At 34.4% G+C, this 18605-nt stretch overlaps 1 protein-coding gene across 2 annotated transcripts in view; it reads left to right on the top strand.

Annotated features, from left to right (window-relative positions):
• The window catches only part of ITPR2 (inositol 1,4,5-trisphosphate receptor type 2), a 435712-nt gene that overhangs the window by 358145 nt on the left and 58962 nt on the right, over positions 1–18605 (top strand). For both annotated transcript variants that reach the window (XM_033117018.1, XM_033117019.1), the window contains exons 49-52: positions 1011–1186; positions 8495–8659; positions 12077–12272; positions 16140–16232. In XM_033117018.1, the coding sequence (XP_032972909.1) occupies positions 1011–1186; positions 8495–8659; positions 12077–12272; positions 16140–16232 (630 nt within the window). The remainder of the gene's footprint in view (positions 1–1010; positions 1187–8494; positions 8660–12076; positions 12273–16139; positions 16233–18605) is intronic.

Genomic DNA, 18605 nt, shown 5'->3' with positions numbered 1-18605 from the left:
CCTGCACACCACAGTGTTTTGCATGCACAAGTTAATTTTATAAATAATAAAAAGAGATACGGCCAAAAGAAATAGCTAGTGGAAAATCTCCGTTTTGTTGTTTCCCCTCTGACTTCATCAGCCCATCCACACATGTCTGAGGCCCCAACACTGATCTAATCGGCTCAAAAATGTTGCCCCTTAATTTACTTCTGCAAATCCAGCCCCACAAGACCTTCAGAGGGGGATTCCTTAACTCTGAATATCAGTGCAAACGTCAATGAATTGTACTTCTTTTGAAAGGAAATATATTTTTAAACCTTTTTTGGACAATTTTGAAAGAGATTTTGTTTGTAATGGAGTTCATTTTTAAAACATTTGGAACTTTCGTTTTCTGATAATTTAAATAGCTCAACATTTGTTTTACAGCTTGAGTTGGCCTTCAAATACATACATTCATGCATGTACATATACATTCATACACCTATATACACACGTGTGTTTTACCAGTTAAAACTTGTCCATTTTATTAAAGACTGGATAGATATTCTACATTCTGAATTCTTTAGAGGAATCTGTATTATAGAAACTTGATAATACTAGAACAAGACAAAGTATGAGTTCAGTGAAGGAATGCCAGATTCCACATGATTTAGCTATACATTTAATGGTCATTAATCATAACTTTTAAATTAAGATTCCCTAGTGGGCTATCTCTGTCAAAAGTATTTAGCATATAACTCCTGTAGGAGAGAAAGATGAACAACTCTCAGACTTAATGGAAGGAGAATTAACTAGTGAGGATATAAGCATACTGAAATTAATCACAAACTTCTTAAAAAGAAAGGTAATAATGCGTAATGTGTTCAAAGACATTTCCTGTAAATATACAGTGTGTAGAGTGGGGGTGTTTCAAATTGAGTGTCCTGTGGCTTGACTTGCTATATGTATTATATAAAATGGAGTGGTAAATATTTTAACATTTTCTAGTTTCCTTCCTAGTAAAAATAAACTTCTTCCATATGTTACAGGTACACTTTCTCCATTGTTCTCAGTTCTTCTGTGGATAGCAGTTGCAATCTGCACATCTATGCTGTTTTTCTTCTCCAAGCCTGTGGGTATTCGGCCATTTCTCGTGTCAGTAATGCTCAGATCAATATATACAATAGGTCTTGGGCCGACATTAATACTTCTTGGTGCAGCTAATGTAAGTACTTTACCCAGCTTTGTTCTGTTATAGGTTAATTAAAAGTAGACTAAATGTAAAATTGTAACTATATGTTTTAATTCGTATGGTAAACACAGTCGATTCTAATATATTGTGAATCTGAATTAAGCAGAGTTTAATTTGTACATTCTTAATTTTGACAGAAAGAAAAAAAATCACAAGTAAAATTTGATACATGTAAGAAGGTAGTATTTGGGGCATGACCCAGTTCTGCAATCAGTTTAATCCAGTCCAGTTTTAATGCCTTCTGTATCCTATACCTACAGCTATTGACAAAAATGACTCTGAGCCACTGTTAACATCCAAAAGTGACTTCTAAATCATGTAAGAGACATTAAATTATAGTTGGCAGAATTTTAGAAGTGAGTACCTCTTATAACATGACCAAGGAAAAAGGTTTGCTGTATGAGAAAATATGAAATTGGGCTCTTTTTATGTGAACAAAACCTATAAACTTGTGAAAGGCATAGATGAGATTAATTTATTTTTCTCTAAATTTTAAAGTATTAGAACAAGGGAGCACATTTCGAAACTTAAGTTAGGTAAGTTTAGAAAAGTAGGCCAGAATACTATCTCAGATAATGGTGATTTCACATAAGAGATAAAATTTTAAAGGGACTGGACAACTTTCTGCATGGCAGAGCCACAAAGGGATATTAAGAAATGGTAAGTCATCAGGTTAATGAAAGAACAAATGACCAGGTAAACAAACAAATATTGTTAATATGTCTGATGAATACCTAAAGCATTTTCTATATCTTTTACTGGATTTCTAACACGATATCCTACATTCTGGTATCTGTATATAGGCCTTTTCTCCCCTACTGCATTACACAGTTCTTCAGGATAATGACTGATCATTCAATGTTTGGAATATCGTTGGTACTCAACAAATATTTCTTAAATAAATTAGCTAATGAATGAGTGAATGAATGAGGGAAACATTATTTTTGTATTCTTATACATTTATAGTGCCTTGCACATAAAATATGTGGCGAATGTTTATTGAAAATGAACAAATTAAATAGTCAACCAAACTTTTGAGAATTATAAAGCTCAGCTAGTATGGCCAATTCTCTGTTTCTGATCCTATATATTATAATTCTTCAAAAATTGGACATGATATATATGACAGCTACCAGTGAACTAGAACATTCAAGCAACCAAATTAGCAATTGTTCCCTAATCATTGTCAATAAAGGAAAGTGTACTACACATACAAAGAAATCTATCAGTACAGAATTATGTGAAGTACCAAATATACTATTATGTAAATTTCTTGAGGGCAGAAGTTGTCACATTCATAGATATAATCCTGCCCTCCTTACTTCCTTCCAACTCTATTTTCTTCCATCTTAATATCTGGCACTTAAACATTCAAAATTTTTTTACATGAACTGAACTGGTACTTTCAATACTTTGGAAATAGGCTACTTTTGCAATATTGCCAACCTGGCTAATTAAGGAATTTGAATGGATTTATCTAAAGTGAAATAATAGCTAAATAGAAAGTGAGGTGAAATGAAATACTAGTTAAATAGAGTTGGGCCAAAAATAGCAAACATTTATTGAGCCTCTGTTATCTAATAGATACTGAAAATATCAAGAGGTAGAGGATATGGTTTTTGCCATACAGAAGTTTCAAGAATATGTAAAGAGATAATGAATAACAATTTAATGTCTATTGGAGAAACCAAAAACATTTGTAGTATTTTCCTTTTTCCCCTTAGGATAAAAAACGTAACTTCTCCCTGGTTTGATGAGAATAGTTCCACCATAAGAAATGACTGTTCATATGAAAGACAAGTTTTATACTTTAATTTCTTTGTGACAAGGAATATACATGGAGATATATCTTTCTTACTAACTATATGAATCTGAGGGTACTCTAATAGCTTTCACAGCATAAAACATCCATTTGCACAGCCTGTAAATGGTACATTATGATATAACAGTCCAGGGCTTTTGGACCAAAGGAAATAATCAACTTAGATTTGGGACAAATTAAATGAAATAATTGTAATTTTATATTGTAGATATTGATAAAAGAGTTTTGATTTATAGTTTTGATACTGTGAAGATTAATAAAAATGTTTTAGCAAATAGTCATTTACTTTAATGTTTAATATAGCAAGCTCATAAATCTATCTATAGTTTACCATTTCCCAGGAGGCAAGAAAAAAAGAAAAGCAAAAACATAAATCAGTCATGTTTTGTAACTTAGGTTTTATACATTTATTAACCCAATTTGCATTTAAAAGTTTTCATTGTGTAACAGGTGAAAGTAAGTGCTAAAATTACTGGTATCAGAAACAGGAAAACAAAAGAAAGTATCTACCCGACAGTTAAGCCCTAATGAGAATCAAAATTCTAGACCTTAGGCAAATCAATAGTCTCTAAGTTTCATTCTTTTCTTCAGTGAAATGAAGATATTAAAGCCTAGTCTTTCTTCACCGGGTTGTTGAGAAAGATCATTGTGAAAATTTAGAAAAGAACAATAACAATAATGATATAATAGCAATAAAGTCTACCATTTACCAAGTACCTAATATGTGAAGTACGATTTAATTGTAAAACGTTGCTATTATGATCATAAAAGTGTTTGGTTCACAGAGTTGTTTCTGGATTTGGTGTCTTTCGTAGTGTTGAGCAAATGCAGAAAGTCCCTTTTTTGGAAAAGGAATCGAGTGGGAGGAAATAACTTCAATCCATATTCTGAGCACTTATTATCAGTTTCTATTTACTATTATGCTTCATTTTTATTTTCTTTACTTGTTTCTAAAAATTGAAGTTTTGTTTAAATTGCAACTGCTTTTTCTATCTTGTCACAAGAGTCATCTCAGTATTTGAGATGTTTCAAAAGATTCAAATGTTTTTCTCTGTTATAAAGTATAAGTTATAACCCAGTACAGTTTTTCTTCCCACCCTCTACATTGCATTTTCAGTTATTGGTCATGGAAATTAACATATTATTTTGGCAAATATAAACACACATTTTATAAATTTGGGAACACTTAGTATTTTTCATACCATTAAAATTATTTGCAAATCTCATTTTAATAACAATGGTATTTCCAGTCATATTGATGTTATATAATTTGTTTAACCATACTATTATTTTTATCGTTTCTATTTTTAGATATTTTTAATAAATAATGCAGTAAATACCTGTGAAAGATCTTTTAATATCTTCCAAACACTTAGTATCTACACTGTTTTTTCCTTTCTAGTAGTGCCTGTAAATATATAATTTATTTAATAGCATTTATAAATCATTTGCCTTTCTCACAGTTGTTTGTCAAGTGGAAATGTTTCCTTATTCTCGGACTTGGTCTCACCATTTTGCAAAGAGGAAGAGCAAATGGAGTTTAGCAGATAGCTCTCAATTAACTAGAAGCCACAGGGTTCAAATTTAGCAGTGTCATTCCCTTAGTTACTTACCTGTAGATCGTTTTCTGGGAGGGCTAATCTATAAAGTTGAGTCCCACCATATGTCCATTTAACATATACAAATGCAGTTGTACATTCTGAGTCAAAACATTCCTAATCCCCAACACACACATACACACTATTTTTCATATAATATGGTCACTGAACATTCCTAACAACTAATGGTATCAGTTGCAGAAGCAGAAAACGGCTCCAGTGCTAGGGAAAGCTGGCATGTGTCAAATTTAGTGAGAGGCATGACAGTTTGCACCACCCTTGTTTACTGTACTGTTCTTTTTTTTTGGGGGGGGGGCGGGGAGGGGAGGGGGAGAGCAATGTGAAAGATTTCCAGAGCGAGTTTGATTCTGTGAAACTTTTGCCTTAGGCTTTGTCCGTAGAACCTTACCCTGCCTAAGATGTCATGCCACAAAAATGGAGATTATTTTAATCAAATCATCTCATTTTTAGTAAGAAGGTTGATGGAAATCTAGTAATAGAGTTAAAATGTTGTTTAATTCTATGTTGTTCAAAACAATAAATTCAGTTTCACTTTTCAATAAATAGTAGACAGTCTTTTTTTGCTGTAATTTATTTCGGGAATATAGGTCATGTTTTCCCATAGGGACAATGTAAGATGGGGATGGAATTCCTGATCAGGAATGTATTCACAACAACAATAATATAAAGGCAGCTATAAATTTCTGTGATTACATAAAATAGTACACTTTAAAGGACATCACATAGAATTCTAGAGCTATGAAGCACCTTACGAATTATTCACTTCTATGCATCTCGTTTTAGAAATGAATATATAGCATCCTATTGAGACCAGAAGGATTTACCAAAGTAATTAGTGTCAGAGCCAAGACTGGGAACCCAGGTGGCCCAATTTCTTAATCCAGGGTCTTTCTACTATACTGCACTGTTAAAAATCCTGCAAAAAGCAGATCAATGGACTATAAAGTATATGTGAAAATACGACTGTACTGCAGAATTAATTTTCCGAACGAAAATTAACAAATTTGTTTTAATATACATTAATTAACAAATTAACATTAATTTTGCTTTTGGTTTTAGAAGATCTGTTTGTTGGTAAATCATTTGGATGGTAGATCACTTTTCAAAGATTGCACAGAAAGCTTACAAGGATGCTGTTTCCCTCTCCCACCCTATGTGGCTTTTTCCCCCACCATCACACAATTCACCCTGTCCTCAACAAAAAACATATATCAAGAATGGAGAAAGAGAAGAGATATGCAGTAGTTGTGGTCATTTATATTGGTATTTGTGTGCTGACTCGAGGGTCCTTTCAATACCAGTTTTAGAAAGTCATGGCCTTTTAATTACCTTGCACAGTTCTCACACCCTCTATTTATTGTTGCCCACGTGGACCTTTGCCATAGAAACAATGATTGCCTACATAATGGTATTGACAAATAAAGGACTGGTTAGACAACATCAAGTAAGTCATGCCATGAGAAGGGAGATTGTTTTTGGAATTCTCATTCTCTTCATAAATATTTTCAGCTTTCATAGAAAATACTATATAAAAACAACAGGTCATGGTGTGGGAAAACCAGAGTTCAACTTCTTTCCTACCCAATCATTTATTCTTGCATTTATTTCACCTTGGTATGAACACTTCAAAACAAATGGACAATTTCCTTGTTTCTGATCGCTACAGAAATAAGTAGATGCCACTGCCAGCGTCAACTCCATTCCACTCCAGTGCTCAGTCAAGAGAACGGGGACATATCCATCAACATGGAACCCTAGGTCGAGGTTCAAAAAAAACAGTCAACATGAAAACAAATAAGGCAAATCTTTATTATTCATGTAAAAATGGCAGAGGCCCTTTTAGGCGGAAATGTGTCCATGTTTTTGCATTATTTTAGAACTGAAATGTATTTCTCTTTTGAGAATTTGAATTCAATGTATTACTTTTCCTCAATGTATAGGGCTTATAAGTAGTTTTCCTGCATAATTTTTTTTATGATTCAGTTTAGGGAGGTAGAGATCAGGAAACAAAATATAAATAATTTTTCTTAAATGTATCATTCTTCCTTCTAGAAAGTCATAATTCCAATTTTCAACTTTATTTTTTATAGATCTTATTTCTATTTCATATTAATGTACTATAGTGGGTTAATCAAGGTAGTTTAAACAATAGTCATTCAAAACAATTTCAAGAGTAAAATACTGAATATTACTTCAGCCATACATTCTACTTTTCACCATATTCATAAATTTTTTTTGTCAAATACTACACTTATATCAGCATCTTATATGTATTTCCTGAGTTTTTAAAATAATGACTTCTTCTAATATTAAATTTGCTCTTGGCTAGTAAATATAAAGACATCCGTTCTACTGTAGCTATATTTAATAATCTAAAGATATGATAATGAAATACTATATAGTGAAGTAAGACTTTCTGTTTAATATTTAAATTGTTAACAAGACGGTGAAAAAATTGATAACATTGATTATTGAAAGGATAGTTCATTAACGGAGGGTAAAACTTAATAAAGGTTTGAACGTTTTCATTGCTATGTTGTTTGTTTGGTTTGGCTATTTTCACAACATGCAATGGTAGCCTATTTTTTCATTTTATCTGTATTGATTTGGACTTCAGAGAATCGAAGGAAAAGGTTTTTCTAACCTCTCAAATTTCACTTCTGCCTCAAAGTGTTTTGTTCCTTATGTTATTTAAAAATCATTCCATAAGGCAATTTCTTCCATGTATATTGAAAAAAATCAACAATGTTGCAAAGAGCAATCATTTCCCCCAAAGTTTGGTTTGGATATATAAAAACAAATATGGTGCCATGAGATAACTTAAAGAACTCAGGGAACAATTTGGAAAAACAAACTGAAATTTCGAAATCTGTAATTCTTTCCTTGGTGACTAAGAGGCAAAATTGGCTCTTTAGTTTATAAATAATGCAGTGATTCCAGAACCAAATAGATGACACTAAGTTTATGATAACTGTGTTCTTTGGAAATCGTTGCACAGATCATTGTTATTGCCAAAGATTCTCAGTATACATTTCTGTATTCTAAAATTATGCCACAAAAGGCAATATTAAATATAGTTTTAACATAAATACTCTACATCATTCCAATCATAATAAACACTCCAAAATGCTTATTGAATTTACCACACAGCTTAGAAAATATATGCACACATTATATTTATTTAACTTACATATGTGCATGCTATTTTATAATTTTTATGTATTTGAAGTAAATTAAATGTACAAATAATTTGTAATGGCTTGTTTAAAATACTACTCAGTAGGGAAAGTCTAGGATTAAAACATATATATCAAGGGCAGATCTCTGGAAAAGTCTGAAAAGATATTTTTCTGTTGCATTTCTAGTATAATAAAAATATTACGTATAGTTTCATATGGAACATATAGTGAGTAGTAGTTAAGGAGTCATTGTATTAAGTGCTTCCTCTGCCTTATGAGTTGTTTAATCCTCTCAAGAGTTCTATGAGTTGGGAATTCTTTTTTTCCAGTTTTTCAGAAGAAACAATTGGGGTCTACAGACGCAGCACCGAAGTCCCAGCAATAGTAGTGGGAGAGCCAGGATTTAAATTCAGATCTGTGTTGATTGCATATCTGGGACTCTTAATCATTCTCCACTCTTTTCCTGGAACTGCAAAGGATACAAGTTCTGCATGTATTATGTTTACATGCAACTTTGTTAGTAGTGCTGAAAAATTGCAAAATAAGAAATCATAAACGAAAACTACAGACTTATAAATAATAGGTTTTGTCAATGATCTGCTACTGATGTGAGTTTCAGGGTCAATGAGACAGTAAACATCTAATCTTTTTCTCCCTTTAGCTTTGTAATAAAATAGTATTTCTGGTGAGTTTTGTCGGCAATCGTGGCACGTTCACCCGAGGCTACCGTGCAGTCATCCTGGATATGGCCTTTCTCTACCACGTAGCATATGTCCTGGTGTGCATGCTGGGCCTCTTTGTGCATGAATTCTTCTATAGCTTCCTGGTGAGTACATCTCTATGTGGACATTCACTGCCGAAAAATCCAAAATGCTGCTTTTTCTTACACTTCTTCCTTTGAATTTTTTGTTTGTTTTGTTTTTTAAAGCAGGGTCTGACATTTAGGACAAATTATGTTATTTTTAGAATTTCCTAGGAAAAGCATGAATTATTATTATTTGTAATCTGAGAAATCATATAGGTGGTGGATTCTTTATTTCCTCTGTGAGGAGGAACCAGGGACCCCATCTCTTGACCCAGGTTTCATACAGCAGGCTGCTTTTGGTTTCAGCCAAATCACACTTCCCTTTACATTTAGAGATTCTCCAACAGAGTGTGGGAGACAAACGGGGATGTATTTTCTTGGTACTAGAATCATTGTATTTTATTTACAGTGCCAAATATTACGTGGCTCTAAAGGATGGCATGTAAGTAAAATGAGGGGAATAACTGCCAACCTAGCAAAAAGACAATGAATTGTTTCAAGTGAAGTCTTATAGTTTCGGATTTAATGTCGTTGTTAAGTTTATCTGCTTATCTACATATATTTAGTTAATTAAATGGATTTTCAGATTTCTTCTAGTTTTTGTTTTTTCTTTTTACTGATGATCACTTTTTCTTCCTATATATATGTTGTATGGCCATTTGTATAGGAGTCGATACAAATATATGATAATGTTTTGAAACGTAAAGCATCATGCATAGGAGCAATTTATTTATCTCCGCAGTCCATTGTTGATATGCAGTAGGCAGCACGGCCCAGTAAAATAATTCCTGAAAACAAGTTGAAGATCTAAAAACATTATACTGACCCAGTTTGTTTGGGTCATGTGGGAGAAATCCATTGGCTTCTGCTTCCCTGTTGTGTAGCACACCCACGTAGGAGGACTGAAAAAAGCTGATTTTTCACTTACTCTGAAATACTTGAAAGAGCCATAGCGAAGAGTGGATTTTCCCCATATGTTTACATTAAAAATTATCTTCTAGGCAGTTAATTAGATTATTCGCCAATCAAAAGGAGATTACTTTTTTCTGTTCCAGGGGTCCAAATGAATTCTCTCTCTGCTCTGATTCATCAGAAAAATTCCATTTTTAAAAATCTGCCTGTGATATATGAAGGTCCTATTATTCCCAGCACTTTAACCTGACTGTGATATGTGATATCCTATAATATTTTTGTACTTCAACGTTCTTGTCTATAAAATGGATAGGAATAGTTGGGAGATTAATATTATCAAGGTCCATTAAAGAGATAATGTGAAATGATATATAGCAATCTTTACGTTTTCCAAGTAAAGGTATTTGATAAAATAAACATATATTTCAATAATTATGAGTTATTAATAATACTGTAATTTTAATTTATGTTACTTAACCTATTTTTTTAGTTTTATTTTCCTCTTATCTTTTATCTTTCAAATTTTACAATACCGATGCTAATTTTTTTCATTGGGCTGGTTATGGAAAGGATATAATCCATTTTGATGTTTTGAGTACTAGAAGGAAATTGTAATGGACATAATACCAAAATTAAATTTAATTATATTTTTTAAATATTTTCATATTTTAAAAACTATGTAAATATCATTCCTGATTTTGTCCACAAGTGTCAACCCTTAATCCAAAATAATAAAAACTACACTCTAAATTTTCCCTTTAGAAATAAACAGAAAGAACCATCAACCAGTCCAATGTCAACACCTTTTGCATTCTCAAGATTCTGATTCCATGAGTATAGAATGGGACCCAGGAATATACAGTTTTGCAAGCATGTCATGGACTTTTGAAAGATGTAAACTTTCAGAAACTATCCAGAAGTAACCTAGAGCCCATTGCCAGACCTTGTCTTTAAGACACTATTGAGTTAAAGTTAAGAAAAAACTCCTTTATGTAAACTAAATGCTTAAGTAAATAAGTTAGAATGTTGATAATTTGGAAGTTGAATTTGCATTGGTTAATTCATACAGAAGAATATTGACTTTATTTCTAGAGTTTTCTGCTCCCTCCAGAAGATAAATAAATAGTGAAAAAGTTAACATATTTGTGTGTTTGGCCTTCATAAGATAACCATTTCCTAAGAGGAGCAGACAAGTTGCTATCTTTGCAGCAATTATTTGCAAGGTACAATTAAATTGGAAAGTAACTGTTTCACCCTCAATACTCAGAAAAACAGAGTACAAGGCCCTGATGTTTCTGAGACGATGCATGACACTGATAAATGATCGTTTCAACCAGTTTAGAAATTCTAATCATGACTCACAGATGCCAGAAGACAAACCCTAATTATTCCAATTTTTAAAATACTCTTTATTTCCAAACAGATACTTATGTCTTCATTAAGTGAATGCTAATTTACTGCTTTACCAGCTTTGATAATAAAACAGGTACTTGCTAGTGTATAACTTCAACTTTTTATATTGCAATAAATAAAATTTTTAGTGTTGACTACATATAGCAACTAGGTTCTTGACTAGTGCATAGATTTTCTGTTATACTGCGAAACACAAAGTGGATAATAACCCATGAGAGGAAGTGAATTAGCAAAATTCTGTATTATGTTTTTGTTTATACTTGTTTCCAAAAGTATATACTAAAGTAATATGTTTTGCACTCATCATACCCTTTTTTTAAGGAAAGATGTTTGCATTTCTCAAATATTGTAAAATTTTATACCTTTTCTATTGCGACAGGCTCATAAAATTGTTCTTGTAATTTCACCTCTAATCACTTGATTAAACAAGTCATTTAATGAGTCTGTTAACTATTCATTACTTAGTTGAACCTGCTGCAGCATTTTCACTTAAGTCATTTTATGTATTCGAGAAGCAACTGCAGAATATCAGTAGGACTAAAAATATGGAATAAATAGCTAAGTCAGTTAAGTATAATAATTTTTCTAAATTGAGATTTAAAGCTATACGACCGTGTTCCCCCCGAAATAAGACCTAGCTGGACAATCAGCTCTAATGCGTCTTTTGGAGCAAAAATTAATATAAGACCCAGTCTTATTTTAAGACTGGGTATAATATAATATAATATAATATAATATAATATAATATAATATAATAAATATAATACCAGGTCTTATATTAATTTTTGCTCCAAAAGGCGCATTAGAGCTGATTGTCCAACTAGGTCTTATTTTCGAGGAAACACAGTATTTCCATGTCTTACACAATTGAAATTATGTTGGTTACGAAACTAACAGGTGCACTTTATATGTTGTGCTTAAAGTTCTCTTTATTGAAAAACAGTTTATTAATCCATTCCAACTGCACAGAAATGCATATTTGGGTTCATTTTTAAGATGTGATTTTGGTTGTTTTTTCCCACAGATAAACTAATATGGTTTTCATTTGTATTTATGACCTTCATATTTATTCATCTTTGGCTCTTTTGCATTTTTTTTATTTTATTTTTGTAGCTTTTTGATTTGGTGTACAGAGAAGAGACTCTGCTCAACGTCATAAAAAGTGTCACACGGAATGGCCGCTCCATTATTCTAACTGCAGTCCTAGCTCTCATCCTTGTCTACCTGTTTTCCATTATTGGGTTCCTTTTTCTGAAGGATGACTTCACTATGGGAGTGGATAGGCTGAAAAACAGAACTCCCATTACAGGTATTGCTCTTACCACTGAATGAGCTTTCTCTGATGGCAGATGTGATTTGTACGTAGCTTGTTAAGAGGATTACAGATAAACACTAATGGAAGAAATATTTTCTTTTATTCCTTTGAAAACATGTTCTAGTTCACGAAGGGCTCAAGACTGTGATATACTTTTAGGCTGTATATAGGCTGTCGATGTGTATAGGAATGTCCTTATACAAGAAACATCATCTAAGCTCAGTTTCAGTAAGAATGTTTCAATGCTGACTATATTCCAGGAGACAGTCAACAACTTCAGTGCAGAATAATAGCTTTGGGATTCTTTTCTTCCTCTTTTTCCTTGTCTCTTCCAAGAACATCTAGCTAGCATCACTTATAACCAATATTCCATAGATGTTTGCTCACAGTACATCATATTATACTTAAGTCATTGAAAATCTCAGTTTTTTTTATTTGAAACCATCAAATAGTAAGAAATTTGGTATAGAAAAAATACTGAAAATATTGTCATTAAGTGTTTTAATCCATCAGTATGTGGCTGTCAGAATTTCTGTACAGTATTTATCTGTTGGCTGACTGGTTAGACATCATCCCTTTATAGTCATTGTGATTCTTGTAGTGTGAGAGCTTATATTTTCCATTTTATTTTGAATTTGTACTTAGGAACTCTAAAGGTTTCTTCTTTCCCCTTTTCTACCCTTTGTTGTGCTGGTTAAATTTCTTTGCTACTCTTTTCCCTCCTCTCCTACTTTACTAGATAGAAATCAGAGTGCGGCACTTTGCTATTAGTTTCTCTGTGTGATTCTGCTGCCTGTGGGTTATAGAGAATAGAAACCACAAAATGACTGTCTCCCCAAGCCATTAAATGTAAAGGTATGATTTAATTAGCGGGGCCTTATAAACCATATTCTTTCTTGCCTTTAATGTTTCTTAATTATTAAACTGATGATATATAATAATATCTTTCTTAGACTATGGGATAATTAAATGGCATTTAGATCTACCATTAAGTCTAAGTGATCAAAGCACAAAATAGAAAGATCATATATGTAGATTGAAAGTTATTAAACTTGAGACTGAATTTCATACCTAGATATTAGTCATTATTCACAGGAACATGAAATAATTTCTGTGACTGCCTTTCTTGTTCTTCCTTAAATGTTACTTTTCCCAGAGTTTCACAGGTATAAATAATTAGAGGGAAAACTCATCTATATAAGTACCCCAAAACTCCACTTTTACTAAACTATCCATGAATTGTAAACTACCTGTTCTTAAAACTCTTCAAGTTTTAATTATTTTCTAGGCATGATCACATTGATTTATTCAGTATAGGGTGAGTCTAAATCTGAAGCATCATAATTCCTGAATTCAACTGTGTACAATAGTTATTGTTTTATGACTCTAGTAGTAAATATTTTAATTGTGTTATTTAAAAAGGAATTTTATATTGTGAATATAAATATCTTCCTTAGAAATATAAAAAATACTTGTTTTTTTCTTACCAAATAGGCAACAGTCAAGCTCTTTACTAAAAAAGATCAAGCTCTTTACTAAAAAATTTATGCATATTTATATAAAAAGCTGTTAAATAAGAGAAAGCATATACTATGAAATACTATGAAAATCTAGTATACAAGAACAGCTACCAAAGTTAGATTCCTGATTTTTCAGACTGAGAGGTTTTGTTTCATAGACTGACAGTGAATGTGATACAATGCTCTGGGTAAAGCACCCTTATTTTTATAACATTTTAAATTTAATTTCTAGTGCCATGTGTTATGTCTATTCATACAGGGCATAAAGTTTATTCTTTCAAGTGCCATGTGTTATGTCAATTCATACAGGGCATAAAGTTTATTCTTTATTCAAACACTATTTACCCCCAAGGTTGAGTGAAATTACCTAGGTAGTAAGTGAAATTCAGTGCAGAAGTATGTAGTTCTTCAGTGAATGTGAAGTCTTCGTAATCAGAAAGCCAGGAGATTGGAGCAAAGAGCGGAGGATGCAAGTTCCAGAGCTGAATGGCAAGAGCATCAGAGGCGTACATGAGAGTGGAGGGTGGGGAATTTGCAAATGGCAGTGGGAATTTAGGAGAATGCAGGTCCTACCTCTGGACCCAGTGGAATCTGCAGCTCCACAGACAAAGGAGCCTCCACTTGACAGTATTGAGGGGGGATCCGTGAGGGAAGGTTCTGTTGACAAGCAGAGATGGCAGTATCTCTCACCTGTCTTTTCTTCCCCATTCTCAGGGCTGCTCTCCTGTTTTTCACCCCCATTTCCTCTCACCCAGGATACTACAGGAACATTGCCTGTGTGTCTTCTTCAACCTCTCTCCTGCCTCCCCAAGTCAGTCATTCTGACCACAGCTCTGCGTCTGTCTCTCCTTAGTTCAAAACTTGCTTAGGATCTGTGCTGGCTGTGGGATGCTTGGTTTAAAATTGTTAGCCTGGAAGTTCAGGTCACTCTGCTGTCCTGTCTGTGCCTTTGCTGGTCTCTGTGCCATTTGTCATACAAATTGACCCTGGAATTGTTTCCATTTTCCCCCACCTCATCTTCCTGTGTGTAAATCCCATGTCTCCTTTAGATGGATCTTTCTCCAAAATGCTTTCTGTGTTTCTTTTCTTTCTAGAATTCACTTCGCCTTCTCCTAACAAACTACATAACTTTATCTGTACTTCACTTCCTCCATGCAATGAAAATTACATCTGTACTTCTTTGTGTTCTCTAATTGCTTGTAGATTCTTCAAGGCCTTAACTCCAGGCTCTCAGAGCCTAGCATGGAGTCAGTAAATATTTAGTAAGGGAATGACTACCAGGGCACAGTCAGAAATCCCACCTCTCTCCCTCTCTGACCATCTGAAACACACTCCACCCCCAAATAATATACCCGCTCTTTGCCCCCATTCTCCAGTCAGAGGGCAAGGAAAGATGGAGGTCAATGTATGTGGCCTCCATTCCTCAAATGGACTCTAGTTCTCTCAACTCCAGTTCTTCTGTTGTAGGCAACCCCAAGCCTGGGCCATCTCCTCATCACCTGTCCTAACTCCAGTTCCCCTTTGCCACTTCTACTCTCATGTCATCAAAGAATTAGAGTAACCTTGGTGTGGTGTTGCTTGGAAACACACTTGAATATTTCTCAGCCCATTGTAAACTTGTTCCCTTCCCTCCATCTTATGGACCCCCATGATAGCTAGGTGTGAAAAATAGGCTTGAGAGGAATGAACTTCTTCACTTTGTATTTGTTCCTAACAACAGAAAATATTTTTTAATAAAACTTTTTCATTTTCACACATACACGAAGGTTACTATTTTCTGTTCCATTCTGGGCCAGGGAAACGGTGGTGAGCCAGCAGGCAGATGGATCCTTGGGGGCTAAGGAAGAAAAGAAAGATCCTGAACAGGAAACTGTCAGAAGATTCTTGCTGCTCCCTTGAGGCGTTTTATGCCCTGTTCCCTGTTAGAATGCCACCACTTGCACGCAGACTCTGCCTCAGCCACAGGGGACCCACCAGTGGCCTAGAGCTCAGGAAGCACCAACAGCATTGGCAGAAATGTGTTCCTCGCATTCCAAGTTCAAACCCTGATTGCATTTGGCCATGGAAATATTGTTACACATGATGGTTCAAGTCTACAGTATTATTAATACTTTATCTTCACTTTAAAAAGGGTATAACAGGCTTTCAGTGGTTGGCTTATGAACCTATTTTCTATTTATAAAATAGCTTCAATAGACAAAACTATTCAGCGTTCCAAACTGACTAAAAGACTTTAGGAACACAGCTAAGTTGGAGTAATAGTACCTTTTATTTATATGCCTTTGTAAACATGCTTTTGCATGTTTATCTCTCTACCATGTTCTACTTTGTGTGTTCTCAGGAAGTAATGGCGTTCCTCCTATGACTTTAACTTCAGTGATGGAAACATGTGACAACCACAACTGCTCCCACACAATACCAGCTTCAAATACAGGTCTGTACAAACAACTCTAGTACAGTATGAACTTGATACTTCTGCAGTTATGTTTATTTGATGAATGTTACTACCGCTTAGAGTTGCTCTAGGAATTTCATGGTGGTTTGAAATGGAAAAATGGAGCGGAAGAAAACCAAAAAGTTTCAAACCAAAGAAAGGATTCCAGTATCTGCCATTCTGGATTTCCCCCCTATTCTTTATATTATTTCCATTCATGAAAATTTATCAAATTTACCCTGTGGTATGTGCTATTAAAAATTCTGTTACCATATTGCAAAGCAGTACCACACTAAACGAGACCCTTTTCATTGTGTAGTCTTTCACAAAGAATCTGGAAATGTATGGGTTTGGAATTGAAAAGGCTTGGTAATAATCCTGGACTTGCCACTTTCTAGCTCTCTGTTTTAGATATGTTATGCAAATATCCTGGGCTTGATTCAGATGGCTCACCCACAGAGGGAGGGAAGGAGGAAAGAATGGAGGGAGAGAAGATTAGAGAGAAAGAGAGAATATGAGACTTTCCCTGCTTCTGAAGGAGCAAATGGAACCATGCATATAAAAGTAATTTTTTAAACTATAATTGTTCTTAGTAGTTTAGAAACGATAGCATGTATGAAATTTAATGAACTATAGAAGAAATTAGCGATCTGTTTCCAGAAGTAGTAGCAATTTAGGGAGTATGTGACTTTAAATATTTGAAGAGTTTTATCTATAAAAAAGGAGTGGATTTAGTCTTGTTATGTAGACGAAAGGCAACATTGGGCTCAGGAGAGATGAGGGAAGAGTTAAGTGCAGCGTAAGGATGGATTTCTCCACTCCCATCTGGGAACACATTGTTTGTCTGGTCGTAAATGACAGGGCCTTCTTTCCTAGGTTGCCTTTTTTTCCTTAAGATGTTGAATTGTTGCTTGAGAAACAATGGAGAGTCACTTCTACTGACTAAATGTTTCATGCTTCATGACCTAGAGGGAGAAATAAACACATGATGAATACATTCCATCCCAATATCCCAGCAGCTATAGCCACTGTGAGCAGGTGCCACGAAGAGATTTTTCCTCCCATACCTCCTGGGTACCCACTCAAGGCTTCCAAACCAGGAACCAGCTCATTCTCTGTTTGTGCAGCTTTACTGTGCTCTGCAGTTTCTAGAGTCCTGTTGCATGCGTCCTCCGGTTTAAACACCTCCAGTTCCTTCAGCCTTCCTCCTATATTACACTCTAAGTCTTGATGTACCACTCCAAGGTGAGCAGTTGCGTGGCACTGCCTTGTTTTAGATAGCATCACTACACCCTTGATCCGTATGTGGCTGACTCGTGGAGAAAATGTCATTCTTCACTGGGTCAGCTGTCAAGCCACAAATGCCTATCTTATACTCACATAATTGGGAACTTGGGATTTCAAGTGTAAAACCGTACAAATATTGAAATATATTTCTGCCAACCCATAACCCAAGGGCCATCCCAGTTTGTCTTGTGAATAGGAGTTTTTTGACCAGATGATCTCTAGGTTTCAGGTCCTTCCAGTTCTACTGTGCCATGAGGCCCAGGGTATCTTTATGGATCCTGTCTGTTAAACTGCATATATATATACATGCATATATATATATATATATTCCCTCTTGTGTCATCCTCAAGTTTGATCAGCTCTAGAACAGCGATTGGCAAACTATGGACCATGGGCAAATCGACTTGCCACCTATTTTTATACAGCGCTCAGGCTAAGAAGAGTTGTAAAAAAATTTTTTTAAGTTTTTTTTTTTCTCGTTAAAGAAAAATATGCACTGGAGACTATATGTGGTCCACAAAGCCTATTTGTCATCTGGCTCTTTACAAAAAAAAATAAATTGCCAATCTCTGCTCTAAAAGATTTTCATTAAAGGTGCTAGGAATGTTGCAGAGGACAGTGCTAAGGACAGAGTTCTTTAGCATGCTTCTAGAAACATGCTTTCACGTTGCCATAGTCAGGTTCCATGCAATTTTTCAACCACATAGGAATTTGTCTTAAATAAACTATCATTCAGCCCATGTTTCTCCCTCTTTAAAAAAATCACGAAACTCCTTCTCAAAGCCTCCTTGCCAAAGCCCAGATGCATAATGTCTGCCACGTCCCCAATCTGAGGTTAGCCTGAACCCATACTGGCTTCCCTTGATCCCGACTTCTTCCCACACTATCCCTTTAATGATCCGCTGTGGTATGTTATGAGACAAGCATCAAGCTCATTTGTCAGCAGCTTGCAGAATCTCACAATCTAAAATTCAGGTCTACAGATATCCTCTCTTCTTATCATCATCCATGATTTCTTTTAAAAAATCACAGCGATTTTGAAAACTTAGACATAGTTTAAATAACTGGGTAAAATTAAATAGCTCT

Source organism: Rhinolophus ferrumequinum, chromosome 10 (genome assembly GCF_004115265.2).
Source record: "Rhinolophus ferrumequinum isolate MPI-CBG mRhiFer1 chromosome 10, mRhiFer1_v1.p, whole genome shotgun sequence".
In the NCBI taxonomy this organism is placed as follows: Eukaryota; Metazoa; Chordata; class Mammalia; order Chiroptera; family Rhinolophidae; genus Rhinolophus; species Rhinolophus ferrumequinum.
Note: the sequence above shows the minus strand (reverse complement) of the source record. Positions and strands in the feature narration are given on the sequence as shown.